General features: G+C 38.1%; 1 protein-coding gene across 1 annotated transcript in view; it reads right to left on the bottom strand.

Moving 5' to 3' along the window:
• Positions 1 to 20014, bottom strand: part of LOC308680196 (transmembrane protein 132C) — a gene marked incomplete at its 3' end in the record, with an annotated part of 322165 nt that overhangs the window by 11684 nt on the left and 290467 nt on the right. Inside the window, exon 6 of the mRNA XM_081348194.1 lies at positions 7398 to 7606. Coding sequence (XP_081204320.1) covers positions 7398 to 7606 — 209 coding nt within the window. The remainder of the gene's footprint in view (positions 1 to 7397; positions 7607 to 20014) is intronic.

Genomic DNA, 20014 nt, shown 5'->3' with positions numbered 1-20014 from the left:
TGAATACAAAAAAAAATCATGTCCTGGTACCTCGAAACAACCTTGCTAACAAGCTACTTAATTGGTTGACCTTTTTAAAGGTACTATATTTGGTCCTGAGTAGTAATAATAATAATAAAAACATTTACAGGGCATTTATTCTTAATTATCAAAATATGTTAATTCATTTCTTTTAAATATCACATTTTCAGAACAAGATGGAGTTACATTTTGGACCAGACACTGAGGAAGGGGAATAGGATTCTGTGTTGGGATCTCACATGACACCGTGAAACAGAAACTAATTGTAAAGTGTTACTGAAAATAATTTTTGTTCTATTACTATATATTATATTTATGTAATAAATAGCACTTGGTTGGATATTTAGTTATCTAAAGGTGCAGCCACATTTCCAGCAAAATTTTGCAGGAAAAAAGGTCTATTGACTATTGTGATTTATGAACAATGCAGCTTTAAGGAAAGCTTCTAGGTTGGCAAAAAAAAAAAAAAAAGTTTACACTAAGAAAAAAAGAAGTAAAAAAAAAGAAGAAAAGAAGTCACTGACAATTTTGTGACAGATAGGATTCAGTTTAAAGGCCTGTTCACACCGGGACGAATTTTGCGCGCGATATTCGCCGACGTTTAACACCTCGTGACTAAACAAAGGGCGCCAATGTGAGTGTGCACACCTACGCGAAAAATGGCACGCGTAAAAGCGTAATTTTTAAAAAAAAACGCCTCGGGTTCTTTTTTTGGTTTGACGCGCCGCGTCAAAAACTATCCGACCAATGAGATTGGTGCATTTGCTCATGTGTCTGGAGCTTCTGAAGTTACAGTAAAACACAACTTGGGGGCGCTCAAACACAAAACGGTCTTGCCGAGCACACATACGTAACGGCGCCGAGTAGCGTCTGGTCTAAACCATAGACAGTATAAGAAGGTCTAAACACTGCCGGGAAGAAATAAGACGAGGAAGATGCAAGGCAAGATGAATGTAGAGCTGCTGGTCTCGTTGGTGTCGGAACATAGAGAACTATATGACAAACGCGACAGCGACTACAAAAATCATGATAAAGGAGAACTGTTATGGAGTGGTATTAAGCGCCATCTAATGTCAGGGAATGAATTTGCATGTTCACTCGGCTCATCGTCAGCGAAAATCGCTTGGGTGTGAACACAAAAAACGCGTTGAAAAACGCTGGCGAATAACGCGCGCCGATATTCGTCCCGGTGTGTACTGGCCTTAAGGCATTTCTTATTTATTTCTATGGTATACTGCACACAGTGATTGACTGTTACACAACTCTGAAATAAATCCAGTGACGTTGAGGCTGTAATGTGATTGGTTATTAAGGCACACGTGATCCAAGTTGGCTGTTACACTTTCTCCAATGCAAGAGCTGCGGACATTGGTATCTCTCAGTATTTCTTTGGTTTTTGGGCCCTTCTGTTTGTTTGAGATATCAGGTGCAAAAACTTTATCAACCAAGAGAGTGCATTAGGGCCCACTCCCCTTTTCAGCGGCATAGGTTCTGGAAGTATTTTTTTCCATTTATTTTCCCCATAGGGATTTAAAAAAAAAAAAGGTTAGGGTTAGTATTTGTTAAAGAGTAATAAGCAATAAACCAAGACAATCAACTACAGGGTGAATCCCAACACTACAAACTTTATACAAAAGTACACGACAGTGTACTTAAGAGCTTAGACGAGAAGACGATGAGGGAGAATCAAAAGTTCCAATGCAAACTTTTACTAACAATACAATTCAAACAGGTACAGACAGGCAGAAGGTTCACACACACACTTAGTAGGACGGAGATCGGAAAAAGACTGACTGAACTGATTAACAGAACACATGTGACATTGATGATGATGATGATGATGATGATGATGATGATGATTAACTAAACACAGGAGGTGATTAGGGGTGTCCATGGTTAACCGATTAACCGATTAACCGTTAAAAATTGCGTAACCGAGTGAAACATTTTGCTCGGTTAAGTGGCGTCAATGGTGTGCATTGAATTTAGTTGTAATACATTTTTGCACCGCCAGAGACCGCTAGACCAGTTTTCTAATATGAAGCGGGCAAACAAAGCGCGCGTCCGAGAATGAAGGCTGTGCGCGAGCCAGAAACAAATATAGTCAGTCAGTATCCGCGCCACTGATCGCAGCACAATAATATCTGTCTGCAGAGCCGCAGAGCCACAGCTTTACACCAGCAGTTTTACCCCGCGCATGCGCAGTTTCATCACAACAGTTTTACCCGCAGAGTCCGTTTACCGTTACATTAACCCATACAATTTGTATTATGCATTTCCTAAACATGTACTTGCTAATCAAACACTTTATATGAACAAACTACTAATCTATAAAACACAATCGGTCTTCCGACCTTTTACTGTGTTGATATGCGCGAGGGAGAGAGAGCAATACAGCGCTCGTGTTGTTTGAAGGCGGTGAGAGTGCGCGCGCGCGCGGCCGGGGCTCTCTCACTGTTTGTTCTTATGCGCCCTGTCCACTGATCTAAATAATTAGTTGTTACGACGACTTATTTGTTCCCTCGTTTTAATAAATCGTGGACACGTTGAACTATTTCCCTCCCTCATTTTGATTTAACGTGGCCAAAAACAGTTTGATACTATTAATTAGTGAATGCTAAAGACCTATATTTTGTGAATTGGTGAATATTCAGGTGAATTATTTCGTGGCCACGAATTAATAATAATTATTAAACTGTTTTTCGTCCCTGTGAAGATAGCTCTTCAGTGAAGGCCGACTACAGCTTTTTATTCCTTTTTTTTTTGTGAATTGGTGAATATTTATCAGTATCAGGTGAATTGTTGTGGCCACGAATTAATAATACCTCAGCACGTTTTACAAGACCCTTCTCGATCGCAGCGGCAACGAGCACTTTGATCACTTGATTTAAAAAACAAAACATTTCAGCGCTAGATCGCCTAAAAAAAAAAAAAAAAACGAACGAAATGAATGCTCTGCTAGTTAACTGAAGATGTTTTGTTTATTTGTATTGGTATTCATGCCGCGAGATGTTTCAAAAGTGGTGACAATATCGACCTTAGAAAATAGTGGTGGGGACATGTCCCACCCGCAAATTTTGCCTATCTCGGGGTTGCGGCGCGCACACTATGGTTAACCGAGTATTAACCGCTAAGGGCCTCGGTTAACGGTTAATGAAAAACTTGAAAACGTGCAGCCCTAGAGGTGATACAAATGAACTAAATGACAGAAACCATGGATATGAAGGATTTGCGGGAAAAGAACAAAGGAAGACATGTGACTACTGAAAATACAAACAAACACTGACACATATACAGTATATACAAAAATGTAAATATTTTGTGTAGAGAGATCAACTCTGTTAAGCCAATCGCAGTGCTTCATGGGAGTGGGCAGAGCTAACAAAAGTATGGGTAATGTAGTATTTTACCAGGAATTCCTCTGTTAAACATGATTATTTAAAAAATATATGATTAATTAATGCTGGCTGATGTCTTCAACAGAAGCAAACACCAATGATTTAACAGGGTTTATAAGTTATCATTCAAAATCAATTTCCCTATGGAGAAAATGAATGAAGTTTTTACTTCCAGAACCCGACTGTTGCACACTATTGTGCCAATTTAATCACCATTTGTAAGTATTGGTTTTACATCTAAGTTTGACTGAACTAGCACCACCGAGCAGCATGTGGGTGCTGCTGAAGTCACTAGAGTTATGAATACTACAACATGAGTGAGTGGGATCTTAAGGTGTCACCACAGTAATGTGCATTATTACCACAGTAATGTGCATTATTGCCACAGGACTGCGACATTAGAATGGACTTTGGGGCTCTGTCACTGAATCAGATTATGATTGCATCAGGTGGCCGTCTTGTTAGTGCTCTCTGAGATTGAGGCTGTCAGGAGGACGGCAATCGAGCCCCTCATTAGAGTCCACTCGATCTACCATGACAGACAACCTCCCACTACTGGAGACACAGCTCTATGAAGATCTTGCTGGTGTACGGCTTTCTCACTTGTCCAATTTGAGTTCAACTTTGTTGTCCAAAGAATCATTATTACATACTGATTATTAGATACTGATGCTGAGGTTTCAAATGAGTACACAAATTAGATCACAAAACACATTGAAGTTAGCAGCAGAAAACAGATTTTTACATACATATTCTTCAAAAAAGTTGGAGGTTGCCTAACAACTTTCCCTATATGAACTAATTCACTGCTAAGATGTTCAGAGTGGTCCCTAGGGCACTGCTTGGGTGTTGTGGGTAGTTGCTATGGTGTTGCTAAGCAGTCACTAGCAAATTAATCTTAAAAGTGTTTCTATGATATTCAGATCCCTAGATATGATTGAGGTATATGATATAAGTTCTCAATGGAAGTATATTGAGAACCCCCTTCGAGTGGGATTCGAATCGCCGTCTCCGGCATTGGAGGCGGACGTGCTAACAAGGACTCTAATGACCGGAGTCTCTAGCAGTTTCGCCACTTATGGTCAGGGGAGTGAGGTTTACATGCACTCTTATAGCTTGCCTGTTACACTCACCCCCCTAAACCTCACTCTCATCCGGGTCACGGCACCAAATGTAACTGGTCCGACTCGACCCCTCGAACCAGCGTCTCCGGGATGGGAGGCAGGTGCTCTAAGAAGGAGCTAAAGACCGCAGCCTCTAGCTTCAGTCGCTAGCACACCTTAGGTGAGTTAGGTTTACATGCACAGATCTTACTAGCTAGTTACACGTAGAAAAGACATCCTCAAAAAGAAGAAGAAAATCTTTACCATTTAAAAACACACTTCAGCTTTAATGGTGCTTGACCTTGTAGAGTTGTAGAATTACATGCACCTTTTCTACTTCTTAGAAACACATAAATATAACTGCATAATGAGCAGGTTGATGTAAAAAAAAAAAAAAAATGTGTGAAGCAATTAGCATCTAATATTCATTGTGTGGACACAGAGCAACTCATTAGCATTAACAGCTTTATGATATGTATCCATAAACCACAAAATTAGCTATTATGAAAACGTGCACTTCAACTAACAAAGGGTATACCGTTAGCTATTTTAGTAATAGCACTTTAAACCAGTGGTGTACTGATAATCCAGGGTGCAAACCATAAGACAGGGTGTCAAGTATAAAGGGGCCGCCACATGGGGTCAATGCATTACTTGCTATGGGGGGGGGGGGGTCTTCCACAGCAAAAAAAATCTAGTCAAAATAGAGACTCACCTTTTTAAATGAGATATTTTGCAGAACTAAACAGGTATGAACACATCACTGTCACCACTCTTTCCCCAGTGCTGCAATGTCAGTCTGCCTATTTTTCCTACGTACTTTTTTAAAGTAAAGCAGACAGTGTACATGTCTGGTACTTTACTTATGTCATCGAAAAGTTGAGTAGAGAAGTTTGGGAAGGAATGGCACCACACAATGTATGGGATCTCCCGTATGGCTTTGCTCAAACTCTCAATGAATCTGTATTGTAACTGTCTCAAAAATAATCTACCTGATACATGTACACCCAGAGCAAACCGTCGGGAACTTCAAATTTCACCTATGAAGAGCTTCATATTTTATATTATGTATTCTCAGCTTCTCACATGTATTGGGAATCATTCCACATGGGACATACAGAAATGGAGACATAGAGGAAACTGCCTCCATACCTCCAGGAAATCTTATATATTGACTTTATTCTATTTTCAATTCACAAGCCCAAGCTTCCCTGTGGGTTATAAGGAGAGAGGTGAAATGTATCCCATACTTCAGTTTCGAATGACAAGTAAATATTATAGGTGCATGCTGGGAAATTGCAGCCAGAAGCATTTCCAATAGGTTTAAAATGATCAACCCCCCTAATGCGGCTGTTTCATAACCCTATGATTTCCTACTTTTACAGATTCAGACATCCCACCCGGACTTTTAGCCAACCCAGGGACCCCCAAAATCAATACTATTATAACTGTAATTAATTACCATAACAACGCTAATTAGACTATAGGATTAACAATGCATATTAATAATTAAAATCATGAAGGTCTGATTCATATACAGTATTTTCATACTTAGATATAAATGTGAACTTCTATCTGAATGAAATGAATATGAATGCTTAATATAAACTACTGCTCTAATAATGATTATAATGGTTGTTAATGAAATTGTAGTGTTTGTAGCTCAACAGTGTCCATTATAAATGTCACATTCTTTTGTATTACCTCCTTTGTTTTATCAAGGATTCACAGCACTACTGTATTGCCCGACAGAGAGCTTGTTTTAATGGTTTCACACTCTAGAGCTGCTGGTGAGATCTGTTTCTCTGTGATTGTGTGGGGATTCTCACATTCTTCGCACTGCACCACCCTCAGTACAAATCGATATGAGGATTTTAGTGCATTTTCCCCATAAAAGTTTTAACGTTTTTTTCAAATATGTTTTTATCCTGAAAATACTCTGTGGGTTCACGGCATAAATGTATAAAACATATATAAACTTAACGGTGAAAATTGTTGAAATTTGTCTTGATTTATCTGATCATTTTTAATGTTTAATGTGCTCCTTTTCTGTGCCAAACACATATTTAAAATAACCGTTAAAGCATTTTCTTAGTTTTTCCTTTTACCTGCAGGATTTCCAACCTCAGTTCCCTTTCGATTGGAACTCAATGGCTTACACGAAGCCATGACGTGGCGTCTTGTTCCCCTCTCAGAGAACAGGTTTACATAAGAAACCTGTCACGGTTTCATGTTTTATGGGGACATTACTTAGATATACAGTAAAACTTTTATACTGGACAAACTGTATATTCCATCCCCTAACCCTACCCATCACAGAAAACTTTCTGCATTTTTATGTTTTCAAAAAACATCTCAGTGTGATTTATAAGCTGTTTTCATCATGTGGACAAAAAAGAAATATCCCCAAAAGTTCACTAGGACCCTATTAGGTCCCCACAACATAGAGTTTACCAGGACCACACACACATTAACCGATTTCCCACCATCGGTCGAAATCGTTATCGTTACTTAACCGCTCTATTCCATGCAGATCAGAGCCAGCTGGTACAGATATGGTTTCATTTTCCACTGTGGGGCTGAATACGGAGGTCTTTGGAATGTAATACAAACGCTTCAGTTGTTGCCTTGGTTTAGTGATGATATGAGATGTAAATCAGATATTATACCAGATATCAGACCCCAGATGAAAACCCTGGCAACAACAGATTGAAAAATAACATCAACACACTAAAGGTCTTAACCTTTGAAGAACTTTGAGACTGACAGGTGTTTTAATTTCTGTGGAAATCAGCTGAGTTTTCACTGCGTATGCAGAATCAAATGTGGGTGCCAATCACTCAATATTCTCAAAATCCATTGCAAAGATTCGTACCTCTGGGCATTACTGTTTACGGGAATCCTCCAGCCTTTGATCTGATTGAGTTCAGTATCTGAAACTTCGATGTGCAGGGGCAGTTTGGGAATCCAGACCTTCACCTCCAACTGAGCCCTCAGATAACCATATGTGAAGTTCACCAGCATTCTGACTCGTCCTCTCATCTCTTTGCCATTCACGTAGACGTAATCACACCTGTCTGATACCTGAGGGAAGAAAAAAAGATCATGTCAGTGATGGAGAGGTGAGAAAAGACCAGGGAATTGATCTTTTCAAGACACCTTAGTGAACTTCACATTACCAAAATCAATGCAATGCATCTGAGCAAAAGACAAGGTATATTTTAAATGGACTGACAGTGAAATCTGACAATATTAGGAAAATATATATTTTTTTTTTTTGAAGAACCGGCCTTGGCTCTCTGTGAAAAGTTAGTGTTCTGGTCTAAGTATCATCTTGACTCATGCACAACGATTTAGGTCACGGTTAAATATCCCATTTATGGGGTGTGTTTTTATCTTTTGAAGAAAGACTGTAGAAAGAGAGATGGCTGATAAAGGCATTACAAAATAGAAAACAGTTTTGAGTGTCATTGTTTGTCTGGAGCTGGTATATATATATATATGTGCTATATGATACTTTTTTGTTCTTTCTTGTTGTTTGTTCGTCACCTTCGTTTTATTTTCCGTGAAGCATTTTGCTTCGCTTCATCTATGATAAAGAGACATGCACTCATTGTGTGTTTGTGCATTTTGGGGGCGGGGCAATGAAGGGAGGGGTGTGTCTTTTTGGGTTGATTTCAAATATCAACAGTGCTCAACAATGATTCTCAGAAATCACATACTGCAGCTTTCAGCAATGAGTTAAAAGAAAATAAATAATCTTACTGACCCCAAAATTCCCCATCGTGACAGAAAAAACACCAATTGTGTATTAGTATAAGTTTGCATGAATTGGCAGGATCCAGCTGAGCCAGGCACCAAAAGTCACCTTTCCTTTCCAGGTGGCTGATGAAGAAATGGGCACCATTTTGGTTAATAATGATGAGTAAATACAACCGCCTATCGTAAGACACACTCACATCCTCTTATGAGGAGTTATGAGGCCACATTCCAAAACCATCCGTTTCATAAATGTCGGCGAAATTACTTGGCTCAGTGTTACCCTCTGTTGCGGGTCTCAAATCACTATGACTGGCTCGGTTGGACTTTGATTCCTCTAACCAGGATCTGACAGGGATGGAAACTACAGAAGCAACACACACACACACACTATCAAAGTGTGGCCAGCAGCAGAAAGATAAAAGCAAGCAAGAGCACACATACTCATACACACAGTCTCACACATGGCTGCAAACCCAAATTTTGTGCATAACCCTTTCATATTAATAGAGCTCCTAGGCTATTTTTTATTTGTAAAAACAATTATGTTCCTATTTTTTCCCCTCATAAGGAATATTAAGTCTCAGTCTGTCAGGGTTTAAGAACAGCACAATCATTTCATGCTCCCTGTAGAGCAATTAGAAGATCCAGATCTCTTTAAACTAGAAAAAGCTAGTGGCCACTTTCAATGTTTACAGTACACTGACTTTACACTGACGCATTAGAGGCACAAATCCCACAATATTCCCATATTAGGGGGGAAAAAACAGGAATAAACATCATTTGATTTGAAGCCTTAGTAAATGATCTAAATCCATTTTCAGAATTTTTACCCATATGCTAGTGTTGACTGCATTTATCAACCATTCAACTAACCAACCAACTCCATAACAAGTTCAAATATAATTTATTTTAAAATTCAAAGTTTTGATTTAAACATTTAGACGTGTCCTATTTTTTTTGTAACAGGATTGAAAACCTCATATAAAATGTATATTATTAACTTTGATCCCATTATAATTCAACATTTTCTGAAATTTAAGCACCTCTTTACACTCACCATTACAAAGAAACAGGAGACTCGTGAATAATGTCGCGGAGGAGACTACTGAATAATGTCATTATATGTACTGAAAAAATCAAGAGTCCTGTTCCTGGCTCCGGCTGAACATTACACACACTCACAGAGCTGAGTGAGACATCTAATCCAGTATCAGAACATCATGGTGTGTTGCTTTCAACACTTAAGGGTTGTTAGAGCTGTGAGAGTTTGTTTCATGCTTGTCTGATTGATAGAGTTGTCTGCTGTCAGAGTTTCCTCTTCCTCTGTCTCCATAGCTTTATCTCAGTTACTTCAACAAAGTCTGAGTACGAAAATGCTTAGACTGTCGTCTTGGGCTAAAAAAAGTGAACCTGTTTCAAGGTAACAAAAAAATGAAAAAGCCAAAATGAATTTTGTTTGGCGTTCATTTCAGAATTCGAAACAGCTTGCCAAACCGAACTTTCCTGAAAAGTTCCTGCCTTCTTTGACATGAAATTCTGTTCAGTCCGTTGAGATTAGATGTCCGTCCGTGAAAACAAGAACACACAGAAGAGCCGCTTTATAGTAGAAATTGAAGTTGTAAATGAAAGAGACACAGACAATATTTTTCATGTTTTAATACTGTAAAGCTGTTTGGAGCCGACAATGATCAGCTGATAGACGCGCTGATGCGGGCTTATCAAGAGGATTTGACGTTTCCAATTAATGTATTAAATTATTATTATTATTACTACTACTTTTATTATTAAATTAATTTGCCCCCCAATAATTTTATAGCGCATCACCCCATAACCAACGTGCTTTGAGGAAAATTAAAGATTAGTTAGATTAGCGTACTCCTCATTTCAAAAACAACTTAAGACGGAATACTTCTCTTCTCATTTTTCACTACTTGTGGGCCCCAAGAGAAATATTAAGAAAATAAATTAAGACAGTTACTGTATATAGCCTACCGTTATGGGGTTACCAGCACATTGAAGTAGATTCAGCTCTCATCGTCTCTGAGAGTATATGCACCGTTAATGCAGCGTCAGATGTTTTAACTTTCACTTTCTGTATTGAATAATTGACTGGGGTTTGTTTGAGACTTCTCCACCGCCATAACTCTAGAGCAAAGTTTGCACAATGCTTGTGTGATATCCACTGGTTGATCCATTCCATTATCAACAATTATTCGCAAAATGATGGACAGAGATTTAGATTTGGCACGTGTCATTTTTTGTAATATAATCAAGTAAACTATTAAATAAACAAGTAAATCAATTGGGTCTTTACTGGAGTTCACAGGCACTTTACTGGAGAGCCGAATTGCAGAGCTCATGCAAACATATCCACATCGCTATGATCAAATGCTTTCTTAGCTGCTGTTTTCTCACCGCTGTCATTTTTGGTGTGTGTTAAGCAAGCACATTTTACATATTCATCTAAACGACGCTCTCATCAGTGTGGACGGCATCAGGATGTCACGTATTTCTAACTTCTTTTATCCCTAAGCAAGTATATCAGGGCTTTAATTTGTTCATAAATCAAATCATGATGGGACTTTTTATAAATGTCATTTATAATATATGTATGGTGGATATTCAAATAAAATTTTGTATTCAAATAAAAATAAATAAAAAAGTATTAAAAAAAAATCTCATGCCTTCATTGGTAGTAACATTAATGAGAAATGTATGCACATTATTTTGATTTATATCTTAAAAATAGGAGCTGATGTCATTAAAACAGATATATAGTCAAATCATTTTACGTTTAAAAATGTACTGTATATTTCAAATAAACACTGTTCTTTGGAAATTGTTATTCATCAAAGAATTGTGCATCAACAAAAATATTAAGTAGCATAACTGTTTTCAACATTAATAACATAACAATAATACATGTATCATGAGTGGCAAATTAGAATATTACAATGATTTCTGAAGGATTGTGTGACAGTTATGGCTGCTAAAAAATCACCTTTACTATTACAGGAATAAATACCATTTTAAAATATATTAAAATAGAAAGTTATTTTAAACTGTAATTATATTTCACAATATTATTGTTTCTATTATTGTATTTTGATCCAATAAATCCAGTCTGGTGAGCATAAGAAACTATTTTTTATTGCCCCTTTTTGCAACTAACTTTCTACTAAAAAGTAAACTACGAGTAAATTCCAGCAAGTCCACTGTAATTGCTTTGATTAATATGGTACATTTCATCTATTCCAACATCACTAACTCAAATCTATTGTTACGGACACACACAGGCACACAAACACACAACACATAGGCCGCCATCATTAATCACTGTCACAGACTGGGGAATCTCCCACCGCAATGTTACAGCCATGAATAGTCAGTCTGGAAAATTAACTACCTGTCAGACACACATCCAATCAAGCAGTCATCTGAGGAACGAGAGGGCCGTACACGTGTTTGACTGAGCAGGTCTGACAGCACAATTAACCAGGTCTTAAACTACAACTATGTGGGTCTTCTTGAAGGAAGAAGTTATTTATAATCAAAGGTGAAACACATCCAAGAAAAGTACATTCAACTTTTACTTCCTCCTATTTATATTAAACACTTCATCTGCTCTACTGGACATGGTTGGACTACTAATGTAGCTCCTCATGTCACTCCTTTCAGGAGAACCGGTAATCTAAACTCACCTTTTTATGCGGTCATCAGTTTTACCTGACTGGCTTCCAATAGTGCTTTACATCAAACGACTGGCCCCTTAGAAAGAATCCCAGATAACATTCCCCTATGCGCTCTCTCTCACACACTATGCAGCATCATGGCCCAAGAATCATTAATTGCTAATACACACACAAACCCACTAAAATACACACACATTTTCACACAAAGGTTTGGTCAATACATTTTAGTTTTTACTGCAGATCCTTTGCAGTCTTCCGTTTTTTTTTATGTATTCAAATATCTCACTTTGGTTGGACACTATTATTTTATGTGTCCAATGTAACACTGCACTCAACCTTCACAATTTTTCACTAGCTTATTTCCAGAGTGCATTACAGTGTGTGCAGCCACTAACATCTATTTATTATGCACATCATTGCTCAAAATCTGAACAGCTATGTTTCTATATTAAGTTGTGTTGCCCACAAGAGCACTCTTGACCTAAGAGGCTTTTTCTATTTTTATACTGAAATAGATATGTTTTTCCAGCTCTTCTGAAGTTCATTATAGAAATATATTGAAAATTCTCCCCCAGTACACCAGACTATTTATTTATACTAAGCAGCAGAAATATCTAGTTCAGGCATGAAACTCTAGAGGACACAGGCTGAAAGGTCCTTTACATGCAATATGCAATCACATCATGACTGTATGGCACAAGCTGATTGGCTTCTGCTGATCCTGCAGCCAATGAGATTGCTTGCTCAACATTTAAATAGTCTGGTTCAGTGTTTTCTGCTTGTCTGAAACCCTCCACCTCCCCCAGCTCCACCTGCCTAGATCTGCTACAGGATTTATGTACGTATGTCTATTTATGCAGCAGCATATCTGTGTATCTATTAGCAGTAGCAAGTTCATACTTGTTCTACAGAAACAATAATCAACAGCAGTAGCAGCAGCGTCACAGATCTAGGGCCAGTGCAAAAAACTACTTAAAAAACTACTATCAGGATTTACTAAAGACACGCAGTGAAAACGTATCACTGAACAGACGTGGACAGGGTTATTTTTGCAGCCGATCTTATCTTGACGGCAAGCTGTTCAACATCACTCGTCTCCACGCCAAGACTAAAGTCACAAAGGTACTCATTCGTGAGATGCTCTTCACCGACGACTCAGCCTTGATGGCCCACACCGAAGATGGCCTGCAGCAACTTGTCAGTCAACTTTCATACGCCTGCAAGGAGTTTGGACTGAACATCAGTCTTAAGAAAACCAAAGTCATGGCCCAGGAAATAGACTCCCCTCCAACCATCGCCATTGATGGGTATAAGCTGGAAGTTGTCGAGAACTTCACTTACCTCGGGTCCACCATCTCCAGCTCTCTCTCCATCGACACAGAGATAAACTGCAGGGCCGCCAAGGGAGCAGCGGTCATGGCCAGACTGAACCAGAGGGTCTGGAACAACACTAACCTCACAGAGAAGACCAAGCTGTGCATCTATAAGGCCTGCGCGCTCAGCAAACTCCTCTATAGCAGTGAGGCGTGGACCACTAACGCGAGGCATGAGAAGAAACTCAACAGCTTTCACTTGAGGTGCCTGCGGCGTATTTTACGCATCCACTGGCAGGACAAAGTACCTAACACAGAGGTTCAGGAACACGCCGGCATTAGAAGCATGTCTGCCATACTAAGCGAGTACCACCTTAGTTGGCTCGGCCACGTCAGGAGAATGGGCCCAGGCCGCATCTACTGTATGGCGAGCTGGCAAAGGGCTCCCGACTGACTGGACGTTCATGACTGTGCTACAAAGATATCTGCAAGAAAGACATGAAGCTGTCTGACATCTTCAAGGGAGAGCCGGGCAGAAGACCACTCCGCCTGGAAGCTTGTTGTCAGAGAGGGCGTACAGAAAGCTGAGGAAACCAAAAATAAAAACCTTGCCGCAAAGAGTCAAGAGGAAAGAAAAGCAACTGCAGCCTCAGCAGGCATCGTCTTCCACTTGCAAAAAATCCAGCAGAGATTGACATTATAGAGTCGGGCTCTATAGCCACTCGCAATGGTGCAGATAGAAAATCAAAAAAATCAAAAAAATCAAATGGAAGCTACACCATCGTCTCCTGTAGACGGAAGGATGCCGACGACGATTTAACGGTCCAAAAAAAGCATGTCTTAAACCAGACGCTGTATTTGCGATGCTCTTGGTAGATTGCGTTGGTCATTATGGAAATGTTTCGGCTGCTTCTGTGTTCTTTAATATGTGTGTCGTCAGTAGATCACACGCAGAACTTTCCACTCCCAACTGTGTTTTCTTTGGAATTGCGCTCTCACGTTAATTTGCCCTGTTTAGTAAATCTGGCCCCTAGTCTGTTAATTCAGTAAACTTCAATAAAAGTTATACGTGTCAAAGTAACTCAAATTAACCTAGCACACAAGTAGCACACATTAGCATGGTATGCAATTATTAACTATACAATTATGCAATGTACAGCACAACAAAGAGGAAACTAGCTATTAGCAACATTTGCAGAGTAATTGCTCATTGAAAAAGCAACATACAGCATACTCTTTATTAGGGCTGAACGATATTCTGTTTTAACATCGACATCGCGATGTGCGAATGAGCGATAGTCACATCGCCGGAACATACGATGTGAAGGGTAGCACCCATAATGTATGTATTAGACTAATTAGAGAATGGTAGCACACAGTAAACACAAGTTTGTTGTATGGCTTTTTGCTGTGGTGACTTACTTTCACCGCAGCTATTTGGGACTATTTCGTCTACAAAAAGGAGGATGTTGACCAAAAAGAGGTACTTTGCTGGAGTGTTATAAAGTTGTGGATGGTTGTCTTTTAAAAAAAAACCTTTCATTTTTCGTGTTCGCATTTATGAGGAAAAAACAATGTTGCGTGACAGTTCTCCATTACGGACGCGACCGTTATGAAAGCGGCACTAAAAGACTGCTCTACAACTTTCACAGAGACCTCAAACAGAAAGCACAAAGCCTTTCTTTAAAGCGAATTTCGTTTTGTATTAATTGTATCTTAATTTTAATCAGTGTTTCATTATCCAATTTCCTGGATTTAATAAATAAAAAGTAAATATAGCAGACATCACGACACGGAGGCGCCTGAACTGGAGCTTAAGCTATCATCCATGAACCGAAACTAGCGTATAAGGTAGCCTACTTGCCTCACACAGCTACAAAAATAAAATAAAATAATAATAATAATTTGGGAAATAAACAGAAATCTCTACTTTTAAACAGAACCATTCAAAACAAAATAAAACTATGCAATCCATATGAAAAGTGCATTTCTCTCCTGCGCGATCACTACTGCGGAGATCGCGAGTCAGTATTGTTGTCAACTTCATCTTTACAGAAAACACTTGTTTATTAATATACAATTAAAATGTCTCATTGTAATATTTTACATATTCATAATAATTACTTGAGAGAGAGAGAATCATTTATTTTTTACTTATTTTGAGGAATTATAGCCTAATGAACAACATCTGTTAAGAGCGCCGCCACGTTGGATTGCGTAGAACGTTCACCGAATTCTGACAGAAATATGTTCTAATTTTGGAATAAAATATTAAGTGGCCTTTTGTCACTTGTAATGAAGCTTGCTTATTAGTGAAATTATTAAAGGGGCATTTCACCCATTTGAACATTGTTTTTTATTTAAAGTGGGTCATATATGTAGTCGAAATGTAAAAGAAATTTTGAATTTGGTGCCTTTGTGACCGAGAAAAGACAAAAAATAACTTCAGGACGCATTTGTATGAAAGACAACAACTCCCACAATGCACCACATTGCACAGCTCCGCAAGCCAGTCCCACTAATCCAGAAAGCGCATATCTGCCTATAAGAGAAATCACTCTTCCGTCTACAAGGCTAGCTACCACCAGAGCTTGAAATTAATTTCACATTCACACAAAATGTCTAGTTAGTTGGCGAACTCATTAGTGCATTACTCCTCGTTTGTATTTCTTTCGAAAAGGTGAATTATTGCATGGTACCTGGATGTTCAGTCAGAACATATGCGGTGCGAAACTAGGAAACTAGTTCACAACACAAACGTCCGTGTCCTCGTCTGATTCAGAGATTTCGTCCAGGAGAAATTGTCATCGTTGAAATTCTTTGCCGCAGACGGACTCTATCTCTGTGTTCGTAGTTGCATAGTGAGATCACCGGCGCCACCAGTCCGCCCTAACTCGAGCCAGTCCGGGCTCCTCGTCCGCGGCAGGCAGGTCTTCTGCCTCGGCTGCTCTTCGCTATAATGCGGCTTGTAAAGGTAGCCACAAACACCTGATTCAAGCATCAGACTTCCGAAATCCTCTTCCTCAATATCATATTGAGCACTCTCCTCCGCTATTGTCATAACTTTACATCTGTCTCCACAGCGCCTGTTAGCTTAGCTTCAAACAAGATGGAGGATATTGCTTCCAGTTTCAGAGAGTAAAGTCCCACCCACTGATCTGTAATAGGTCTGTAGCGTGAGCGGGTCCCGCCCCCTGGGAAAGATGAGGAACGAGTGCTTGTAGTCTCAACAGAAATCCCCCCCTCTTACACTTCCTCCTACAATGACGCAAAATGACGATTTTTGCGTCATTGTAGGAGGAAGTGTAAGAGCCCAGACAGCAGGTGACTGCGATCCGGATCCGTCTTCAAACCGGCAAATCCGCGCCACAGTCACCTCCGTTTCACTGCTCTAAAACGGATCCAGCCCGGGCCCGGTTTCAGTGGGCGGGAACAACAGTCGCAAAACAGATTCGGGCCGTATCCGTGGAGACGAGCGCGCGAAACATTTTTTCTGGAGTTTAGAAAGAGGAGGCTGCCACAGTCGGTAATCGGTATCCTACCTCAAACACTTCACCAAGGTAAGTCACACATGGTCAAACTGTTTTATTAATTAATACATTTCTTATTGTTTATATTGTGTACTCGTTAGCTTTTAACTAACTAACTAATTTTTAACTTAAGTTTTGGAGTTTGTATTGCTCCTTAGATCGGCACTGAATCGTAATGTTAGCTAGCCTAACTCTTATTTATGTTTTCAGAGGGCATATGCTAACACGAAGACGACCCAGAGGATTGTAATTATATGTAATTGACGAATTTGAACTGCTTTAATTTATTTTCACTATTGTTAAAGTTTTTACTGCGGTAATGTTAGTGATAGGCTAGCGTTAGCTTAGCTAAGGCCTCCCGCAGACCTTTACTTTATAATAAGGTTTCATTTGTTAACATTAGTTAATATTAATTACAATTAGCCTAACTAACCATGAACAATACATCTGTTACTGTATTTGTTAATGTTAGTTAATATAAATACTAACAGTTGTTCATTGTTTGGTCATGTTACTTCACACTGTGCATTAACTAAGGTTAACAGACAGCCTACAACATTTTATTTTAATAATGCATTACTATATGTAGAAATTAACATTAAAAAAGATTAATAAATGATGTAGAAGTGCAGTTAATTTTTAGTTTGTCAACTAATGATGGTATTCTCTTCTGCTCACCAAGACTGTGGTTATTTAATGAAAAATACAGCAATATTGTGAAATATTATTACATTCTATTGTAAAATAGGCTAATTTATTCCTGTGATCAAAGCTATAATTTTCAGCATCATTTCTCCAGTCTTCAGTGTCACATGATCCTTCAGAAATCACTCTAATATGATGATTTGATGCTCAAGAAACATTTATGATTATTATCAATGTTGAAAACAGTTGTACTGCTTCATATTTTTGTGAAAACAACTATACCATTCAAATATCTGTAGTAAGTTTAATACTTTTATTAACCAAGAATGTCTTAAATCGATCGAAATTAACAGTCAATGACATTTAAAATGAATCATGAAAAAATTATCACCATTTCCACAAAAATGTTAAGCAGCACAACCGTTTTCAGAATTGATAATATAAATAAATGTTACCCGAGTTCCAAATCAGCATATTGGAATGATTTCTGAAGGATCATGTGATATCTGATTCTGATCAATTTAAATTAATGTTTAAGTAATTGATATAGGCCTACCAGTTTATCCCTTAACTGATCTACATAGAAGAACTATAAATCAGGACTCAGAGCTTATTAGTTGGAGGTTGATGTTTTTTGCACACTTTTTTTTTCTCAACAGGAGCTGTAAGGAAAAACCAGTCTTCTACCAGTGCAGAAGATAGTGAAATAGGTTCTTGCGGCATCCGTTGATTTAACCTTTGACCCGTGACGGCGGCTGGAAGGAACGTTCAAGAGCCAAAGAGGCCTTAACTGAGGTAAATTTCAGATATAAGTAGCACAGCACAGTACAGAACAGCCGTCATATTCAATATTTAGTGTGACAATTACATGAATATCTAAAATCTTTCTTCTTGGTCTTTTTTTTTCTTTTTCAGATGCCTCATGGGAATTAAACGGCACATATGAAGTGGTTTGTAATACCATGGCTTTCCTGTCCTGTCCTTGATGTGTTTACAGTTCATTCTATAAACTTATTTTGGTAACACTTTACAATAAGGTTCATTGGTTAACATTAGTTAACTACCTTAGTTAACATGAACTAACTGCACTTCTTCAGCATTTATTAATCTTAGTTAATATTAATTTCAACATTTACGAATACATTAAAATCAAAGGTGATTTGTTAGCATTAGTTAATGCGCTATGAACTAACATGAACAAAACAATGAACAGCTGGATTTTTATTAACTAACATTAACAAACATGAATAAATACTGTAACAAATGTTTGGCTCATTGTTAGTTCATGTTAGTTAATACATTAACGAATACATTAATGAAACTTATTGTAAAGTGTTGGCATTATTTTTTGTATGTTTTTTCTTTGCAGCTTTTCACTGCCTCTTTGATCAATGCCACATTTTTTGGGATAAATAATACATTCATGAGGCACATATGTCACTACACAACATGAATACCCATTCAAAAACATTTTCAAATATACATTGAGAAAAGTTCTGAGATTGTGTCACTGTTTTAAAGGGAAAGTTCACTGAGAAATGAAAATTTGCTCTTAATTTATTTAACCTCAAGCCATCCAAGATATAGGTGACTTTTTTTCAGTAAAACAGTAAAGAAGATTTTTAGCTGAAACTGTGGTCTTTGGTGATTCATATAATGCAATTCAATGGCTACTGTCACTTTAGTAAAAAAACAAACATATTACATGCAAAACAAGACTGCCGTGACAGGACTGTTTGCAGAGGCTGTGGATTACAGGTAATAATGTTGTAAATAATGTTCAGTTTCTTTGACAGACCAATTGTTTTGCTTCATACGACCTCAATGAATCGGAGCCACAGGTATTAATTTTGTTTTGCCTGTAATGTTTTTTTGACTCTCAAACTGACTGTAGCTATTGACTTGCATTATACGAATCATCAAGGACCACATTTTCAGCTAAAAATCTTCTTTACTGTTCAACTTGTAGTTGCGTATCTGTCAATGTAGGGAAAGAAATCTCAGATTTCATTGAAAAGATCTCAATTAATTTGTGTTCAGAAGATGAATGAAAGTCTTAAGGGTTTGGAACAACATGAAAGTGAGTAATTAATGGCAGAATTTACATTTTTTGAGTGAACTATCCCATTAACGGCAAGTAGAGACTTAAGTGTTTTATATAAACTGAGTACTTGTGCAAAAATGATCAAAATAAAAAGAAAATATGCACAGTGGCACTGTTTTGCATTGTTTTGTGAATTTGTTTTAATATGCTTAATAAATAAAAAATGTATCAAAAGATAAAGCCCTTGAATATGTCAAATTTATTGTCCAAATAATTTTTCTTTGAATGCATGTTTACTGTGAAGTAGTGGCTGTGAGTTAGTGCTGACACTAGATTATCAGGTGGTATTTTAGTGTAAAAAAAGTACAGTAATTCAACTTTTTATTGCCTAAGCATTTTGTGTTAAAAACAGAAAAAATATCAGTGGCATAAGACCATAAGATATTAGATCATGTAAATGAGAAGATTCATGAAATTCTAGATATGTATACTACTTAGAGCGAGTG

Source organism: Scardinius erythrophthalmus (assembly GCF_964197995.2).
Source record: "Scardinius erythrophthalmus genome assembly, chromosome: 20".
Taxonomy (NCBI): domain Eukaryota; kingdom Metazoa; phylum Chordata; class Actinopteri; order Cypriniformes; family Leuciscidae; genus Scardinius; species Scardinius erythrophthalmus.
This window is presented reverse-complemented; position numbering and strand designations above follow the sequence as displayed.